This window comes from Vulpes vulpes, chromosome X (genome assembly GCF_048418805.1).
Source record: "Vulpes vulpes isolate BD-2025 chromosome X, VulVul3, whole genome shotgun sequence".
Classification (NCBI taxonomy): domain Eukaryota; kingdom Metazoa; phylum Chordata; class Mammalia; order Carnivora; family Canidae; genus Vulpes; species Vulpes vulpes.
In genome coordinates, this window is record NC_132796.1 from 11835421 (window position 1) to 11854800 (window position 19380).

Below are 19380 nucleotides of genomic sequence, written 5' to 3' on the forward strand. Positions count from 1 at the left end.
TTAAGTACATGACCTTTGGTGTCTGGCTTCTTTCACTCAGCATAATTTTTAGGTTCATCCATGTTATTACATGTATCAGTCATTCATTCTTTTTATTACTGAGTAGTTTCATTGTATGAATACATCCAAGTTTGCTTCATTTAGTATCTCATGGATACAATTCACCAGTTAAAGGACAACTAGATTGTTCCCAGTTTGGGGCTATTATGAATGATACTTCTATAAACATTCATGTATGAGTCTTTGTATGGATCCATATTTTCATTTCTCTCATATAGATACCTAAGAGTGGAATACTTTAATCATATAATAAATGTATAACTTTTTAAGAAATGCCAAACCACTGTCCACAGCAGTTGTGCCATTTTGCATTTCTGTGTCTCTACAGTGTCTCAGCAATGTCTCCACACCCACACCAGCACCTGCTATGCCAATCTTTCATAACCATAACCATTCTGGCATGTGTGTGGTCTGTTTTTTAGATTATTTATTTATTTAAGAGAGACACAGAAAGAGAGCATGAGTTGGGGAAGGGACAGAAGGAGAGGAAGGAGGACAAGCAGAAACCTCACTGAGTGGGGAGCCCGATGCTTGATCCCAGGATCCCGAGATCATGACCTAAGCCAAAGTCAGATGCTTTACTGACTGAGCCACCCAGGTGCCCCTGTGTGGTGGTTTTTTTTTTAAGATTTTATTTATTTAATCATGAGAGACACAAAGAGAGAGAGAGAAATGGGGGGCACAGGCACAGGCAGAGGGAGAAGCAGGCTCCATGCTATGAGCCCGACATGGGACTCAATCCTAGGTCTCCAGGATCACGCCCTGGGCTGAAAGCAGCACTAAACTGCTGAGCTACCTGGGCTGCCCTGTGTGGTGGTTTTTAATCATGGTCTTAATTTGCACTTTTTAAACAACTTTTTACTTGTTTATCTGCCATTTATATAACTTCTTTGATGATGTACTCATTCAAATCTTTTGCCCATTTCTTTTCTGGGGAGTTGTTTCTCCAACTTTCTCTTTTTAATAAGAGATTTTATTCATTTATTTGAAAGAGAGCGAGTACACAAATGAGGGGAAGGGGCAGAAGGAGAGGAAGAAGCAGACTCTCTGATAAGCAGGGAGCCCAATTCACGACTTGATCTCAGGACCCTAGGATCATGACCTGAGCCAAAGGCAGATGCTTAATTGACTGAGCCACCTAGGTACCCCTCTCCAACTTCCATTTTTGATAGTTCTGTCTAACTAAGGCTATGACAGAGAGGTCTACATAAGTTTGAAGGCACAGGGGTAAGGGAGAGAGTGGGAGCCAAAATGAAGAAAGAAGGAGACATTGTGAAATGTCCATGGGATACTCTCCCTTCCTAAAAGACTTCCTTAGTCAAAGGTAGAGAAAGAATAGTATCAGTTGTCCTGAGGAAGGAAGCAAAGCCTACAGCTCTGCTAACAAAAACAGTGTGGGTCCCAAATATTTCACCAAGACTATTCCTTCTTATAATCTAAAAGACATTCCTCCCTGTAATCTTTCCTTCTTATAATCTTGCTATTGGCAGCAGTTCTGATCATCCATAGAGGTTGCCCTATTATTCTTTTTTTCTTAAAGATTTTATTTATTTATTCATGAGAGACTCAGAGAGAGAGAGAGAGAGAGAGAGAGAGAGAGAGATAGGCACAGAGAGAAGCAGGCTCCCTGCAGGGAACCCAATGGGGGACTTGATCCCAGGATCACGTGATCTCATGATCCTATGATTCCGGGATCACAGCCTGAGCCAAAGGCAGGTGCTCAACCACTGAGCCACCCAGGCGCCCCTGCCCTATTATTCTTTAAAATCTTTTCAAGCTCTAATATTCCATAACTCTGAGACCTGGGAATGGCTGACTAGTGTGTTAAGAACAAGCCCAAATGCCTTTGGTCATTGTCCCTTCTTCTCGTGCACTGCCCTACACCTGTCTCTGTGTACGGTTCCTTGGTTACCTGTGTGAAGGTATGTTCCACGTCATCAATCAACTGGTTGCGGCTATAGTTATAGCCGTTTTCCCACTCCTCTTCATAATCTCCTCTCCAATAATCCCCATAGTCCTCATAATCTGTTTTTTAAAAGGAGAAGGAAGAGAAATTAAGGGAAAGAAAGAGATGAAGCACAGTATATATAAATTAACCTTGCTGGGAGGTTAAAAAAAATCCAAAGATGTGTCACATTTTTATTGCCCTTCTAAATAATAACTCAAAGGCATGAAATGAATAATAATACTAGCTAGTGTCTGTTAAGCACTTGCTCTCTGCCAGAAATTTTAATGCATTATCTCATCTAACATGCACAAAAACTCTACAAGACTGACATTAGTAAAATCCCCACCATGCAGATTAGCATGATGTTCTTAGACGGTGAAATCATTTGTCCAGGGTCACACTACTGGTAAGAGGCAAAGGCACACTCTGAGTCTCCTAGCCCTGGGCCTGGCCTCTATTTTCTCCATACTTCAGTTTATATCTTTGGCTTTAAAACATGTGATTGGATTTGAGTTTTTAAATTCTCCTTTTGTTCAGGGCCTTATATTTTCAAATCTAACTCAACTCATCTTAGACCTTGCCATAGTGAGCCTCTGTTTGCAAATTATACGTCTGCACAGAACATCTCTGTGTGCTACATGTAGTATCTCAGCATCAGGAAACACGAGCTTGCGTTAGGATATTAGCCAATGAAGTTTGCAAATGTATTTTAATAGTTTTTATTTTTATATGCACATTGGCAATGAATGATCAGGAGGAGGAGAGGAAGAACTCCTTGGACGGAAGGATATGGTGATAAGCTACAATCTCCAGCTTGCTCGTGGCTTGAGAATAGAAGTTTAAGTGGCAGGGAAAGACATTTAGAAACAACAGATGAAAAAAAAATTCTTCCTTACTCAACCCCAGGGTGCCGAGAATCACCAAAGCATAAAGTTACTCATAATGCCACAGCTCCAGCTCATTATTCGGGCAGGAGAATAAGTTAGGAGATATGGAAATTCCGCCCCATGTTAAAAGTCTTATGACCCCCACGATTTGAGTTATAATTACAACTGCAGAACATAATGGATTTCCAGCCTAAATTCATCTTTTTTTCTTTCTTTCTGGGACACCACCCTGACTTAAACACACAAATGACCTTTGAGAATAAACTGTGGCCAGATAGGAGTTTAGGGGAGAGACAGTGTCTCTGTCTTCCACCCTATCTGAGAAACAGAATCCCTACTCAATCCCCAGGTTGCCTTGGGAAGCTCCTGACACTTTCCCAGACAAGTGATTTGTTTGATGCTCTGTAACTGAGCTCTTTAAAGTCTAGAAAGTCAGTGCACCTTTCCTTATTCCCTAATACTTTCCTCTTTGAGACACATAACCTGAATTTGTTCAGCAGATGATCATTAATTTAGGGATGCCTCTCCTATCAAAGGGCAGCCTTGGTAATTCCTGAGAAATAGCCCACAGCCCCAGAGAGGGCTTCAGGACCTCTACCAACCAGTGAACTTACTGTTTGCTCTTGCCATCTCATTTTTCAGGGCCACATACTCTTCATATAATGGCCTCAGCTGCTTGCCGACCTCAGACCTCCAGCCTTCCCAGGCCCAGAGCCTCTCATTGTAGTCTTTGCTGTTTTCCATTATGTCATCCAAACCTGTCATTGCAAAGCACCCAATAGGAAATAAACATGCATTTGTAAAATTTTTATTCATAAACAATTGTGTGAGCTTTAAAGGATTACAAGTAAGGCTGGCAGACAACAAGGTCATAAGGTAATTAAATTAAATCTCATGATTTATTGATTTCTTCATCTTTGTTATAGTTTCAAAATATTTCTGCAAAGAAAATAAACCATTGAAATCATTTGGCAACTACCTTAATTAAAGTACTTGGAATGTGATATAATTTACCATGAAGTTTTGTTAAAAGTTAAAAGTTAATCTATGTGTTGAAACACCTATTTGGAATCTTATCATTGGATTACCCATTTGAAAGGCACAAAGTCAACATCTAGTTCCAATCTCAGTTTTAAAATTTAGAGTAAAAAAGGGCACCTGGGTGGCTCAGTCGGATAAGCATTAAGCATCGAACTCTTGATTTCGGCTCAGGTCATGATCTCAGGGTTGTGGGACTGAGCCCTGTGTAGGGCTCTGGGCTCAGTGTAGAGTCTGCTTGAGACTCTCTCTCTCCCTCTGCCCCAACCCCAGTGTGTGGGCACATGCTTGTGCTCTCTCTTTCAAGTAAGTAAATAAATAAAATCTTTAAAACTTAGAGTAAAAAAATTAAATTTCATAATCATTGCTCAAAATTAATAACCTACCTGGTTCAAGTAATAAGCACTCCTGAGGATTACTTGGGTTACAAGCTTTTCCAGTACTGTAGATAGTGCTCATTGAATTTAGGATTGTGTTCAACTGCAAATTAAACATAATAAATAACATTTAAGCTGGGATATCTGCTGTATAGAATGCTAAGGCAAAGATGTCCTTTTGACCGTGTGATTTTTTTATGCCTCAAAATATAGCAGTTCACATCTTTGCCCAGTATCCTCCTTTATGTAGGGCAGGGATATCTCTATCCCTACCCCCATCAACTAGTGCAGAGCCTTAGAAACACGTAGTAAATATATGTGGAGTGGCTGAAATAAACAGATCTACCAAAATTCCAAGGATGTTGCTCAGGTACACATGCACAGAGAAATGTCTTCATTGTTTCATTTAACATTCTTTGAGTATACATTTACTGAACATCTACTATGTCCTACACTCTAGCAACTCTGACATGAACAAGTCACTGGTCCTCAAGGACCCCACAGTCATGGGACACTGAGGCAGCCATGAAATCAATAATTACATAACCAATTGACAAGTGGTATAACTGTCATGAAAAAGTGATGTGGCAGTCTGGCAGAAAGTGGATAAATGAATAACTTGGAAATTCAGGAATAGCCTCAAAGAGGAGGGGGCATTAGCACTGTGTCTTGGAAGAGAAGTAGGAATTGGTCAAGTAGAAAAAGGAGATAGAAGGCAGAGCCTTAAAAAAAAAAAATGGATGGAGGTAGGGAAAGAGCAGGCATTTTCCAGAAGTGATGACACATTGAAGGAAACTGGCATAGTGATACTGACTTAGGGAAGCAGGGGACATAAGGATGGAAGGTCAGCAGGGGCCAGGTCATGAGGGCCCATTTGTGCCACACTAAAGAGCTTAAACTTTACCATGGAGGTAAAGGAGAGTAAAGGTAATAGAGTTAAGCAGTGCTACTCAAAGTGTGGTCTGTGGACCAGTACAAGAGAGTAAATGGTTTGTTTCTATTCTGTGTAAGTACAGGAATCAAGAGAATACATTTTTTAAAGGGAATAAATTTTTATTAACTTTTTAAAACCGTTTGATATTTTCATGACATCTAGGCATGTGAGCAATGAAGTTAACCAAGTATTGATCTACAATGGATTTTGTAATAAGAGAAGAAAGGGAATAAGGAGGGAGAAAAGGAGGGAGGGAGGAGGGAAAGGAAGGGAAGAGAAGAGAAGGGAGGAAGGAAGAAAGGAAGGAAAGAAGGAACTGGTTATCTTTCACATTTGATTTAAGAAGCACTGGATGAAAGGCTATTTCCCTTCTCCTATTTCCCTCTTCCATTGTTCTTTCACTCTGCTACAAGAATCATTATCCTAAAACATGAAATAGATCCCATTCTTAGAACATCAACAAGATCTCACAGTCCAAAGGAATCAATCCAATTCCTTACCATGGCACAAAACTCCTCATGGTCTTTGTCTACCTGTTTTTTTCAATCTCCCCTCCTTCCTCTCCATTAAATTCATATATCCTTGAGTCCTCTCTCTCCCCAAACATTCCAAGCTTTTACACGCATTTCAGTGGTTTTCAACTTTGGCTCCATGTTAGAATTACCTAGGATCTTATAAAAAAAAAAAATACAGGATCCAGGTTCCACTCAGGCTAGATCAGTCTGTCTAGAGACTCTACAAGACCAATGGGCAAGGTTTCACATGGTGTCTTTGTGAAAAAGATGGAGAAGTATGGAATGGATAAGATAAAGTGGATTATAACAAGTTAGATAATTGGATCCAAAGAATGTGGAATAACAAATATCAACTTGTAGGAAGATATGTGCCATATGGTTTTATCTTTGTCCTTATCATGAATTTTTTCTTTTTATAGATGGAGATTACAACACAGAGTTCCAGAAGAAAAGCAACTTAGAAAGAAGACTTTGATGTTAAATAGCCAAATATTTTAGATAAAAATATTTTAATAGGTTAGATCAGGGGTCTGTAAACTATGATCTGCAGACCAAATACCGTCTGCTGCCTGTTTTTGTAAAGTTTTATCAGAACACAGCCACACTCATTTGTTTATGTACTAGCTATGCTGATTTCCTGCTGCAACAGCAGAGTTGACTCATTGTGACAGACTATATGGCCCACTAAACCTAAAATATTTACTATCTTTCCTTTTACAGAAAAAAGTTTGCTGGCTCCCAAGCTAGAGAGATGGGACGAGAGATGTTATTTTAACAGGGAAAATACAGGCTTTCTTTAATTTGAACAAACTACCTACTTAAGAGCAGAATTTTGAAAGCTATCATTTTAGAGCAACATTGGTAGAAGAGATTTAGAGACTTCATTGACAGTGATATTGTTATGAGCCAACATGGAATCTGACTATCAAAGAACCCAACTCAAGCAAACAAAATCCAAATATAGTCATAGACTGTCTTAATAGATGTAGAACACAGGGTGCAGAACGTCATATTCCTGCTCACCTTCATGCAGACCAGAACCAACTCAGAGTGTGATGTTGACTTTGAGGTTACTGACAAAATGAAGACAGCAACTAGGACTGGTTAGAAAACTTGAAACCATTGTACAGAGGAAAATTGACAGAGCAAAGGATGTTTAGCCTAGATTTTTCTTTAAAAAAGGACTCAACTAGTTTTTAAAAAGAGCTACCATAATTTATTTAAAAATTATTGTAGGAAAGAGCAATTTGGATCCAGAAGGCAGAACAAAGCAGAGGTAAAGCACTTAATGTTCAATGGAGGGAGCACCTCCATCAATTAGGGGGACCCACCTATGATATGGATGTCTTGGAAAGAGATGAACCCTCCCCTCACCTCTAAAGCAGTTTGAGCTGAGATTCTTAGCCATTTGTTAAAGATACTGCAGACAAGAGTCAAGAATGAAAGGGGGAAAGGACTGGACCACATACAGGACTTCTCAAGCTTGGTACTATTAACATTTTGGACCACATAACTCTTTGTCATTGGGGGCTGTCTTGTGCATTGTAGAATGCTTAGCAGCACCCCTGGCCTCTACCTATTAGGTCTAATAGCTGCCTTCCCCCAGTTATGACAACCAAAAATGTCTCCAGATATCATCAAATGTCCCTGGGGCAGAGGGCAAAATCACCCCCGGTGATCATAACTGACATAGACTAAGTATATTCTTCAGGCTGCCTGGTCCTACGAAGGTGACTTCTGTATACAGTATGCATATACAACACAGTGCCCAGACAGCACCAGTTTAACTTTGTGTCCTAACATAATTATTACCAGTGTCTTCTTTCACTTGCAAAAGGATTCCAGTTTGGATGACAAATTATGTGGTCACCCTACCTAGGCACAGAGCTCTTTCTAATGTCAGCAGCACTATATTTGCAGATAAAGGAAGCAGCCATGGGGATATTAATGTTTAATGTTTCCCAGATATTTCAGCTCCTGGGGGTCAGTGCTAGAATGTTCACATACTCGTTGGTTCTTGTCTGCTGAGAGCACTGATGATCCACTGTGCTGAAGGGCCCGCAATTGACGCTTGACTGTGGAATCCTGAATTTCTTCAAGTGGGTATGTTTTGGCAAGCTTGGACTGTTCTTCATAAAAGGCAGACCATTTGGCCCCAGCATTATTCTGAAATGACAAAAAATAAAGTTGAAGTCAGAATGGCACTGCTTGAACAGATAGAACAGAAGATACTGTCCAAAAAAACATCTGGTGGAATATATAATATTTCCTGAGTGGTTTAGTTCTCTACTTTGCTGAAGGTCAAGGCTTAGGTTATGAGTGATCAGGCCACTCTTGGTCACTCTCTCTTTCTGGCCCAGTGCCTAGTTTTCCCAAGGGTCCTATCCCCAGAACTGGAAATGAATTCTCACAGATAATTCACATTGTGGGGCCCCGGAATTTATGGCCTTAGTACTGTGACGTGGGTGAGTTAATTGGGGATTTGAGGATGAATGCTCTAAAGGGAGAGCCCAGTAAAGCTCGGAACAAACTTAATGGGAATATAGCCCCTCATGACAATGGGAACCATAAGAAATGAGAAACAGTTTGCAGTGAGCTCCATGGTGCCATGACTTACCAGGAATTCTGATCTTAAATTATGTTCCCCCAAAGAATGTTGCCCAGAATATGGCCATTTGGTAGCCATGGTGATTTTCTAACAGCAAAAGAAACCAACAAGCAGGTGATGATACTCACTTGCCCCCATCTTGAACATCAGTATAGGCAAGTGGACTTCTCTAGATTCTTCTAGTGCAGTCTTTTCTCAATGTACAAACTCATTTCCATTTATCAAAGATGAAGATGAACAATTACTTTGTACATTGTACTTTTCTAGACTATATTTAAAAGGTAGCATATGAGACAAGGAAGGATTCCATTCTTGAAGTCAGACACCTCTGACTAGCTGTGTGACTTTAGGCAATTTACTTACCTTCTCTGAGCCAGTAAAATGAGAGTAATAATAGGACTTACCTTAAAGGGTTGTTGTAAGGATGAGAACAATTAACAAATAATAAAATGTTTATATCAGTATCTGATACATCCTAAACATTCAAAAAAGGTAGCTATTTTATAATTTATAGAAAAAAGTTTTTTGTCCTTAAGTTGCTTAGGACAACTTATCAGACAGTTGAGATATGCATCATGAATGTTTCATTAATAAAATATAAGAGCATATGATAATGTCTAAACTTTGAGTGCCCAAGCAGTTTCTGCTATCGGAAAAGAAAGACTCATGCAGGCAAGTAGATTTGGCCCAGCCCTCATGCAGAAGACCTTAAAGTAGGTAGGAGTTGGATGGATGGAGAGTACTTTGCAGAATAATTTACTTCATTTGAACTTCCTAATCCCATGAGATAGAAAATCCTTCTGTCTCCATTATTCATAGGTGCATAAAGGGGCTGAGAGAAATAAATAGTGGTTATGGGAATCAAGTGACACCACCTGGATCCTGGATCCCATGGTAGACAAACTCTAAGATGGAGCCCATAATCTTTACCTCCAGGAGGTACACGTTTGTGTGATCACCTCCCCCTTGAGTGTGAGCAGGAGCCATGATTCACTTCTAACCAGTAGAATATACCAAAGGTGACAGGATGGACATATTTGTGTTATATAAGATTGTAATTTTCATCTTGCTAAAACTGTCTCCCTTGCTGACTTTGATGCAGCAAGATGCCGTGTTGTGAATGACTCTGTGGAAAGGGCCACATTTTGAGGAATTGAGGACATGGATTCATCCCCAGTCAAGCCTCAGACGAGACCACAGTGCTAGCCAGGACCTTGATTACAACTTTATAAGACTAAGAAATGGAAAAAAAAAAGACTCAGAAATGGAAGATGCAGCTACACTATGCCTGGACTCCTGACCCACAGAAGCTGTGGGATTATAAATGTGTGTTATTTTAAGCTGCTAAACTTGTGATAATTTTTAACACAATAGATAACTAGTACCAATCCCAAAGGCAGGACTTCAGGCACAATTGCATTTTCCAGGCTAAGAAATTTCACTTTTATTCTTTGAATACTAGGGAATCACTTAGGGGCTCCAAGCATGCACATAACATGATGCAAATGGCATGTGGAAATGACAATGGATCAGGCAAGAGATGAAAATAGTGGCAGTAAAAATGGAAAATGATTTCTCTTTTTATTGAGCACATACAACCAACCCCTCAGGAACTACTTTTTCAATTAATCTTCACAAACAATCTTGTAGTTGTGATTGTCTCCGCTTCACAAATGAGGGAACTGAGGCACAGAGCAGGTAAGTAGCTTTCCCTAGGTCACACAGTGAGTAATTGAAAGAACCAGAGTGCTAACCCAGATATGTTTGCCTCCAAAGCTAATGCTCCAAACATTGATTATAGATGGTATTCAACACATTCTATTCTTCTCTGCAGCACACATGAGTGGGAAGTAGTGAGCTATGGAAAGAAGAGTTTGATCTATGGCACAGATTCATCTATGCAACCCACCACTCACCTCTAAGTCCCTATCCTTCTTCCCCCAATCCAGGATGTTCTACTGTCAAGCAAAATTTCTGGTAAAACTTTAATACCAAATTATAGGAATAATTTTATTCTCAATCTCCTCTTGAAACAACTCACAATCCCCAAAAGGGCCCAGTCATAGAACATTTTTAAAATTATACTGCATATAGGTACTTTGAAGATATCTGTCTTATTTTATCACTACCATACTCTAAGTGTTATACTTTAAATCCCCCCCCCCCTCCAATTACATGATGTTGCCTTGAATTTTGACCTCCTAGGGCATACTCATACTCCCCCTCCCCCTCCTCCTTCTTCTTCTTCTTCTTCTTCTCCTTCTCCTTCTCCTTCTCCTCCTTCTCCTTCTTCTTCTGAGGGCATACTCTTCCATCCCAAGCTATTCTTTTTTCCAGAGCTCTAGGGACCTGAACTAGTTTTTTGTTAATTTCTTGGCTTGATATTCCTGCATCATGCTAGTAGTGGAAGTTCAATTTCCATACCTATTAAATAACTAAAGGATGAAACCTGAGTCTGATCAAGTCTCTAGATCAGGACTCTGCCCACCATATGATTTTATAAATAAAGTTCTAATGGAACATAGTCACACTCATCTATGTATTGTCTATGGCTGCTTTCGTGCTACAATGCCAAAGTTGAATAGAGGTTGTAGGGCCCACAACGCCTGAAATATTTACTATCTGGCCTTTACAGAAAAAGTGCTCTTCCCTCTGCCCTAGATCTATACATTCACAGTAAATGCAGGGGACAAAAGAGCATGGTCAGCAATATTTAGACGGCACAAATCAGCAAGTCCAGAAAATGGGAGTTTCTATAGCACCAAAAATTTAATTCTTTGGCCAATAAATTGCAAAAAATACAAAATAAAAAAGTGAGGGACTCCGTAGATTAAAAGACAGCTAATGTACATCCTTCAAAATGATTAGGAAACGATATTGTTAGATCTTGATTCAAACAAAACAGCTGAAATTGAAAAAAGAAAGATGAGGCGGTAGGGTGCATCTGAATGCTGACTAGATACTTGACAGTACTGGGGAGTTATTAATAGCTCCAAAAACTTGTTATTGTTATTAATAACCCCCAAAACTTAAGTTTTTGGCATGGCACTATTATTAAGGTGGTTTTAAAAATACTTTGAGTGCTCCAAGGTAAAATATACACACAAAACTATATCATGTTTTGGATTTCCTTCAAAATAATCCAATAAATGTGGAGTTGTGTAGAAAAATAAAACAAGACTGGCCAAAGTGTTAATGATTTGTAAAGCTGGATGAAGGGTATGAGGAGATTCAATATACTCATCTCTCTTCTTTTACACACGTTTGAAATTTTTTGTGATAAAAAAATAAAGAAAAATCATACGACAGAGTACTCTTTGGCAACAAAAAGGAATGAAGTGATGCTACATGTTACAACACGTAAATTTAAATAAGCCAGTCACAAGAGACCACACATTGTATGTTTCCATTTATATGAAATGTTCAAAGCAGGCAAACCTCTGGAGACAGAAAGTAGATTAGTGGGTGCTAAGGGCCAGGGGCTGGGAGGAAGAATGATAACAGGCATGTGGCTTCTTTCTGGAGTGATGAAAATGTTCTAAAATTAGATGGTGCCGAAGGTGGTATATAAACCTTCTGTAATATACTAAAAAGGCTGTAAATATACTAAAAAGCATTGAATTGTATACTTTAAGTTGGTGAATTTTATGGTGCATAAATTATATCTCAGTAAAGCTGTTGTTAAAGGCTCTCCATAGTCAAAGCAAAGAAAGACCTTCACCTTATTCCCCATGTCCTATAACTAAGTCTGAAACCCCATGAAACTGCTCCCAACCAAAGGAGTCAGCCAAAATTAACTTCATGCTCTTCTACCCAGGTACCCACCACCCGCCAAGGAAAAGCAGAGGCTCCTGACCACTGGACTGCCCTCCCGGCTAGTAGCTGGTGGCACCTGCTTCCCTTTTGCATCCTAATATTTTCTCTTTCCTTTAAAGGGTCCAGACTTTCTGCAGCTTGGCCACACTTTATGATTCATGCCCTTTCCTCTCTGGCCTTGGCTCTAATCAACCACTGCAATTTAAAAGTAATAACACTTAATGATCCAGAGATGATTTCAATAAACATCACTACGTCTCATTCTTTAACATGCCTTCTCAGCAAAGGGCACTCCGCGGAACTGCTACATGTCTCTTTTGCAGTTATACCTTCCTCCCACACCCAGAGCAATAATACTGTGTCATTCTCCCATGCTCATAAGCTTCAAGCTCTGTTCTGGTGGCTTCGGGTATTAATTCGGGCTTCACAGCCACCCTACAAGGCAGGTATGAGTACAATGTTCTTTTTCACAGGTGAGATAATGAAGGTGCAGAGAGGCGAATTAACCAACTGAAGCTCACCCAGCTGGAAAGTGGTGGGGCCAGGATCTGAACCCGGCAGTCTGGCTCCAGAGCCCTCAGGGCATAAAGCTGGTATACTTTCACCGCCCCTATGGGATCAGCCAGCTGAGAATGAAAACAAATAAACAGGACACCACAGGCACCTCCAACAGAGAGCAAATAAAAAGTGAGAGAAAAGCAACAAGAAAGAGATAAAGAGAGGTAAGACCAAAATATGAGATAAGAAACAAATGATCTCCCATGATGATACCGGGCTGTCAAAATCTCCAGGATTTCCCTGAGCTTTAGAAAAATGGAAAACCTTTTTTTGGGGAATTTCAAAGGAGGCAGTAGGTCTCAGATTTTATCTGTCCTGTGAGTAGCAGTAATTTAAACACACAGCCTACTAATAAGCATTTGAAAAAATAAGCTCCTGAATTACATTTTTGAAGGAATGTATTGCTATCCAAGTGTTGCAAAATCTTTTAAATAATGTTACTCAGCTTCTAACACGAATATGTAAGGATACTGCTTTGAGATCTGTGAGAGAAGAAAGTCCTAAATCCTTGCACTTGTCAAAGCATCTTGCTTTCCCAGAGCATTCTGAGATTTGTCAGAACTGGTTTAATCACAGTTTTTCTGGTAGGGCTCTGGATGGATTCTGTGACCTTTGAAAGTCCCTCAGAGCTCCGTGACAATGAAGGAAGGAATTCCCAAATCCAGCCTCCAGACCCCTGGTTACTTTAATTACTAGCTAGCTTTTTCGCTAAGCCTCCAATTGCATTTTCCAGTTAATATATCATTTTAGAGAGTCTTTAGATATTCCTGTTGACACTGTAAGCTTGGGAAAATTATTAACTCAATAACTTATGGCATTTCCACGAAATGCTTTGAAACCCTGATTATGATGAGAATTATGGTGGCAACTTTACAAAGCATGTTCACTGGTTTCTAAGAATCTGGACCGAGACCAGTGAATTATTTTGTAACAGTTTCCAAATGAGCCCCAAGGTCAATTAAGTTTAGTCGTCTGGGACTCCAAAATCAGAAATACTAAGGCAAACATCCAACCTCACAACTCAGAGCATTTCTTTGATTTTCCTTTTCAGTTGTATGGATAGTAATCTAATCTTTAAGAAGCAACAAATACCCTTATGTAGCCATGAAAACTCACCATCTTTTGGACATTCTCGTCGGAAATATTGGTGTTATAATCCCAAGAAGCAAGTGAACTTTGATAAGACAGCTCTTCAGCTTCATAGTTAAACTTCTCCAAAAATGTGTTGACCAGATCCTCAGTGGATTGAGCAGCAGTTAGAGCAGCAAGGCTGAGAAGGAGCCAGGAAGAGCCTGACATCTTTCCCTATGCACCAAGATCCCATCCACTGAACAACTTTCCCTAGAGTAAAACCTCTTCATGAGTTTTTCTGTCTCATCAGCCTTTGAACTTGGGTTGGGCACTGAGCAGGAAAGATGAAAAAAAAAAAGAAGAAGAAGAAGTAGTAGAAGAAGAAGAAACAGTAAACAATCTGCTGAACCAATATAAAGTTCATCCTGGAGAGGACAGATATATAAACAGATTTTTAGAATGATTTTTAAAGTAAATCAAATAAACAAATGTTATTCATTAATCCTAGAGAATCATAGCTCTCCTAGCATTTTATAGCCAGATCCGAACTTGCACATTTGGTTAATATGTTCCTAAAAAGCTGTTAAAGATACACTGAAGGTGTTATAATTTTACAGGGATTGAAGAAGCCTAGATTTAGGGATCATGGGGGTATTGTTGGTACTTATATGTTTTACAGACAATTCCATTAAAAGTCAGTTATCCCTCCTTTCTTTTTATTTTAAGCTCAAATTCACAGACAGTTTCTACTTGTGTAACATTTTCCCTTCTTAAACTACTTTGCCCTTGTCTTTATGGAATTCATTTTTTTCTGATAAATTTTAATTTCCATGGCCAGTTTTTAAAAGTATAAGACTACCCTCCACTCCACAGGTTAACTCACGTGATCTGGCTTGGGTAAACTTAAAACGGCTTACTTTCTACTTCTCAGATGCCATGTTGAACACTGGTTCTATGGCTGACTTCCCTGTGTGCCTCCGTTTCTTTCACTTACCTGTTCTAAACTCAGTCGAGGTCCCAGGGGAATAAAAATGACTCTGCATGGTATGAAATTCAAAGAATGTCCATGTCACGCTCTGGTCATCCAAAAGCATGGAATCATAGCAATGCAGAATTCAGAGAGACTTCAGTGGGTATCCTGTAGAGTCTCAAGAGCTGGATTAGTGTCCTCATTTCCAGGGTGCAGGTATATCAGAGATAAAAGAGAGGAGCCACTTTAAATGGCAGGGCTCATGGGCCAGCTTGACGGTGATTATGAAATCTTCACACAGGGAAAATATTTCTTCACCCAGAAAAACAAGTCTTCCAGGTCCAGGTGCAGTAACCAAGCCTTTCAAAAAAGTTTTCATGACTTTCCCTATTGCATGGTTGTTATATTAGTGTTACTATAGAACAGGAAAAAATACTTCTAAGTAACTGCCCAAAGTGCTTTGCATTATAATATCTCATTTAAGTAAATTTTTAAAGATTTATTTATTTATTTATTTATTTATTTTTATATATTTTTTATTGGAGTTCAATTTGCCAACATATAGTATAACACCCAGTGCTCATCCTGTCAAGTAATATTTATTTATTTATTGGAGAGAGAAAGCGAGAGCGGGTGCACAAATAGGAGGAACGGGGTGAGGGGTGGGGAGAGAGAAGCTCATGCAGACTCTGTGCTGATTGTGGAACCCAATGCAGGTCTCAATCCCATGACCCTGAGATCATGACCTGCGCCAAAACTAAGAGTCAGACACTTAACCGGCTGTGCCACCCAGGCACCCCTAGAGGTAAATCTTTATTATAGATACTATATAGATTAAGAAACTGAGGCTCAGAGAACTTAAATAAATTGCCAAACCTCATTAAGCTAGTAAGTTGCAGAGCCAGGTATGCCTTTTGATTCTAGGGTACAGACCTTTCCATTATAGTCATTAGTCTAAGAGCAACAATAGAGGTGTAGATAAAGAGCAGCAGAGGGATGTGTGCCTTCAGGAAAGATGACAGATTTGTTTTTGCCATATTAAAAAGAGGGGCTCTCACTATCCTTAATATGAATCAAAATATGCAATCTTTCTAACAAAGTAATTGACAAATGTAAGCAATTATGACAAAGAATGTTAAAAAAGTTGGCGGGGGGTGGGCATGGGGGGATCTGAATTTTCAGAGTTTCAGTATAGTACAGCACTTCCCACATTTGAGGAAGCTGGGATCCACTTACTTCTCACAGGCATTAGGAGAAAAATCAGTCAAGAGAAAGGGGAGCAGCATGTGAGGCTTTGAACAAAGAGTTGGAATATTACTTTTAATAAAAGCTGAAACAAAACCCTACTCACGTCACTTCCTGAATGAAGCTCTTGGGTTTAGGAAAAAAAAATGGAAGTAGTCCAATTTCAATTCACTGAAGCAGAAAATAAGATTAACGTGATCAAATTGAAATGGAGAAAGCAGGATATGAAATCTGAGAGCTAAAAATAGATGGACAAGGAGCCTGAGATAACAGTGAGGCAGGAAAATTCTGGAAGCCAAGAAACTTTGAAGAGTCGGAAATAGAAGAACTGTCACAATGATTCTGTAGAACTAGCTTGTCATGGCAAACTGCAAGCAAGTTTGTTCACTCTCCACTGAGAAGATGCTGCTGTTCTGACAGGTACCCAGAAGTGTTCTGTCCAAGCCCATGTTGAGAATGGGAGGACTCCACTCAAGACCCAGGAGATGGGACCAGAAAAACAACTGGCTCAAAGGAATCCACTGGCTTTGAGAAATAACAGAGAAGCAGAAAAAAATAGAAAACTGGAGATGCAGGAAACCTGTTCTACTTTTCAAAAGGGTTGGAGGGTGAATTTCATAAGTGTTAGAGGAAGACTTTGATCTTGACACCTGATAAAACCATAAAATATAATTTTTAGGATGTGGTTTGCATTTGGGAAATATATAGATCTCTGGTCCTAAATACATATCCAGGGATTCATTAGGAACAAGTCACATGCTAACTGCCTCATTTCCTTTCTCTTTTTTTCTTTTAAAGATTTTATTTATTTATTTGAGAAACAGAGAAAGAGAAAGGGAACACAAGCAGTGGTGAGGGGCAGAAGGAGAAGCAGACTCCCCATTGAGCAGGGAGCCAGACTTGGGGCTCAATACAGCATCATGACCTGAGCCAAAAGAAGATGCTTATCTTACTGAGCCATCCAGGTGACCCATCTCATTTCCTTTCTGATGAAAGAATACAATAGAAAAAAAATTACAAAGATACAGTATATCTTCCACTTTGGTGAGGTATTTAACAAAATGTAAAAAAAAAACAAAACAAAACAAAATGTAAAGTTATACAACTAGATTTTTTTAAAAGATTTTATTTATTTATGAGAGAGAGAGAGAGAGAGAGAGAGATAGAGAGAGAGGCAGAGACACAGGCAGTGAGAGAAGCAGGCTCCATGCAGGAAGCCCGATGTGGGACTCCATCCCGGGACTCCAGGATCACGCCCTGGGCTGAAGGCAGGCGCTAAACCACTGAGCCACCCAGGGATCCCTATACAACTAGATTTGAATGTCCCCAAAACAACCACAGAGTACAGGGTAAAGCAGTCCTCTAACAACAGTTCATGTCCAAAACAAGAATCTTTTTTTTTTTTTAAAAAAAGATCTTATTTATTTATTCATGAGAGATACAGAGAGAGAGGCAGAGACATAGGCAGAGTGAGAAGTAGACTCCCCTTGAGGAGCCTGATGTGGGACTTGATCCCAGGACCCCGGGATCACAACCTGAGCCAAAGGCAGATGCTCAACCACTGAGCCACCCAGGTGCCCCCAAAACAAGAATATTGATTCAACAATTATTTATTGGCTACCCACTATATGCCAGGTGCCATCCCAGTTATTGGATATACACTAAAAGACACAAAGAGTTTCTGTGGATATCATCTAGTATAAGGCAGGGTAGAGGGAAAAAACAGCTGATGATCAATGCTATGACTTTGCAATAAGCAGGAAAGGAGGGTGGTGAGTGATGAGGTGGGGATGAGAGGATGACCTCTGAGCAAAGATCCGAAGGAAGGGATGAAAGCCATGTGGGTATCTGGGGAAGACTGTTCCAGGCAGAGAGTAGCAAGTGCAAAGGGTGCAGTCAGGTCTCAAGAATATCAGAGGCCCTTGTGTCTGGAGCCTCGTGCCTAAGGAAAGTGGCAGGAGGTAAAGATGGAGAGAAAGGTAGGGGCCACATCAAAAGGGCTGTACAGATGATTGGAGAACTCTGGCTTTTCCTGTGAGTAATGTAGGAAGTCATTGGAGGGCTTCCAGTAGAGAAGTGATTCACTCTCACTACAGATTAGAGAGCAGATACCAAGGGGGTGAGGGTGGAAGCAGGGAGATCAGTCAGGTTGCTACCACAGCAGTCCAGATGAGCTGGGTGAATAAAAACTTAATACAAGCTGTAAACCCAATCTGGCTGGGATGCCTGGGTGGCTCAGCGGTTGAGCGTCTGCCTTTGGCTCAGGGCATGATCCCAGGGTACTGAGATTGACTCCCACATCGGGCTCACTGTGGGGAGTCTGCTTCTCCCTCTGCCTGTGTCTCTGCCTCTCTCTGTGTGTCTCTCATGAAAAAATAAAACCTTTAAAAAAAAAACCAATCTGGCTGCCCAACAAAAGAAAAATTCACCTATGACTATCTTCAACTTTGTTAACAGAAGTATCAGATGCAAAATAATTTAGAGCATCAAGTTCATGTCAGAGGAGCACAAGTTTAGAGAGACACAGGAGAGTATCTAGAGGAAAATAAACAAGAGAGTAGAAGGTCTAAAACAGTGTGATTTGAAGCACAGTTCAGACACAGAGGAGGAGACATCTCTCCCCCATTGTGAGCCTGCCGTTTAGAAGCCAGGTAGCATAATGGACTTATGCCACTTGCTAGCTGTGTGACTTTAAGCAGGTAAATAGCACCCTGGCACCTAGTTTCTTTGTTTCAAAGCTGATGATAATATTATACCCATCTCATAGCATATCATGATATTATATGAATTAATATGTGAAAACACAGAGAAGAATGCTGGGAACCTAGTAATAAAAGCCACTCAAAATGAGAGGAGCTGTGTAATAATTCAGTCCCTTCGAGAAGCAGGGGAAATGAGAGAACTGTCCATAGTACAATTTTTGGCTGTAGGAAAACTGTCATATTCTGAGAATGAGCAGGCCCACATAAGCAAAATGAAAATGTACTACTTTGATTATAGCAGTTGTGTGTGCATCTTTAAACCATTGAAGACAGAAATTTTTTCTAAAATATATTTCATCCTAATTAGGATGTTGCCTGAGCAATTTTTTACATGTCTTTTTTTTTTCCAGAGGACTCAGTGTCATCATCTTGCATAGTGTTTACTGACTAGGCTATAATGTGATAATGTCTTTAGGGCTTTACATTAATGGCCCCGGAGAGCTTTATTGCTCTTAACTCTGCTGTCTCTGCAGGTTCTGAATCAGCTGTCACTTCTTGAAGAATCTACATCTAGTAACCCTGCCCACAACAAATCTCCTCCCCGTTGGAACTGCCGTCTGCTAAAACCTAAAGGGAAACCAGATAACCATG

The 19380-nt window shown here is 40.0% G+C and overlaps 1 protein-coding gene across 2 annotated transcripts in view; it reads right to left on the reverse strand.

The window, feature by feature from the left end:
- The window catches only part of ACE2 (angiotensin converting enzyme 2), a 40107-nt gene extending 25736 nt beyond the window's left edge, over positions 1 to 14371 (reverse strand). For both annotated transcript variants that reach the window (XM_025986728.2, XM_072743721.1), the window contains exons 1-5: positions 13858 to 14371; positions 7767 to 7925; positions 4320 to 4413; positions 3510 to 3653; positions 1973 to 2085 (exon numbers count right to left, since the gene is read on the reverse strand). In XM_025986728.2, coding sequence (XP_025842513.2) covers positions 1973 to 2085; positions 3510 to 3653; positions 4320 to 4413; positions 7767 to 7925; positions 13858 to 14040 — 693 coding nt within the window. In that variant the 5' untranslated portion in view covers positions 14041 to 14371. The remainder of the gene's footprint in view (positions 1 to 1972; positions 2086 to 3509; positions 3654 to 4319; positions 4414 to 7766; positions 7926 to 13857) is intronic.
- Positions 14372 to 19380: the final 5009 nt, after the last annotated feature.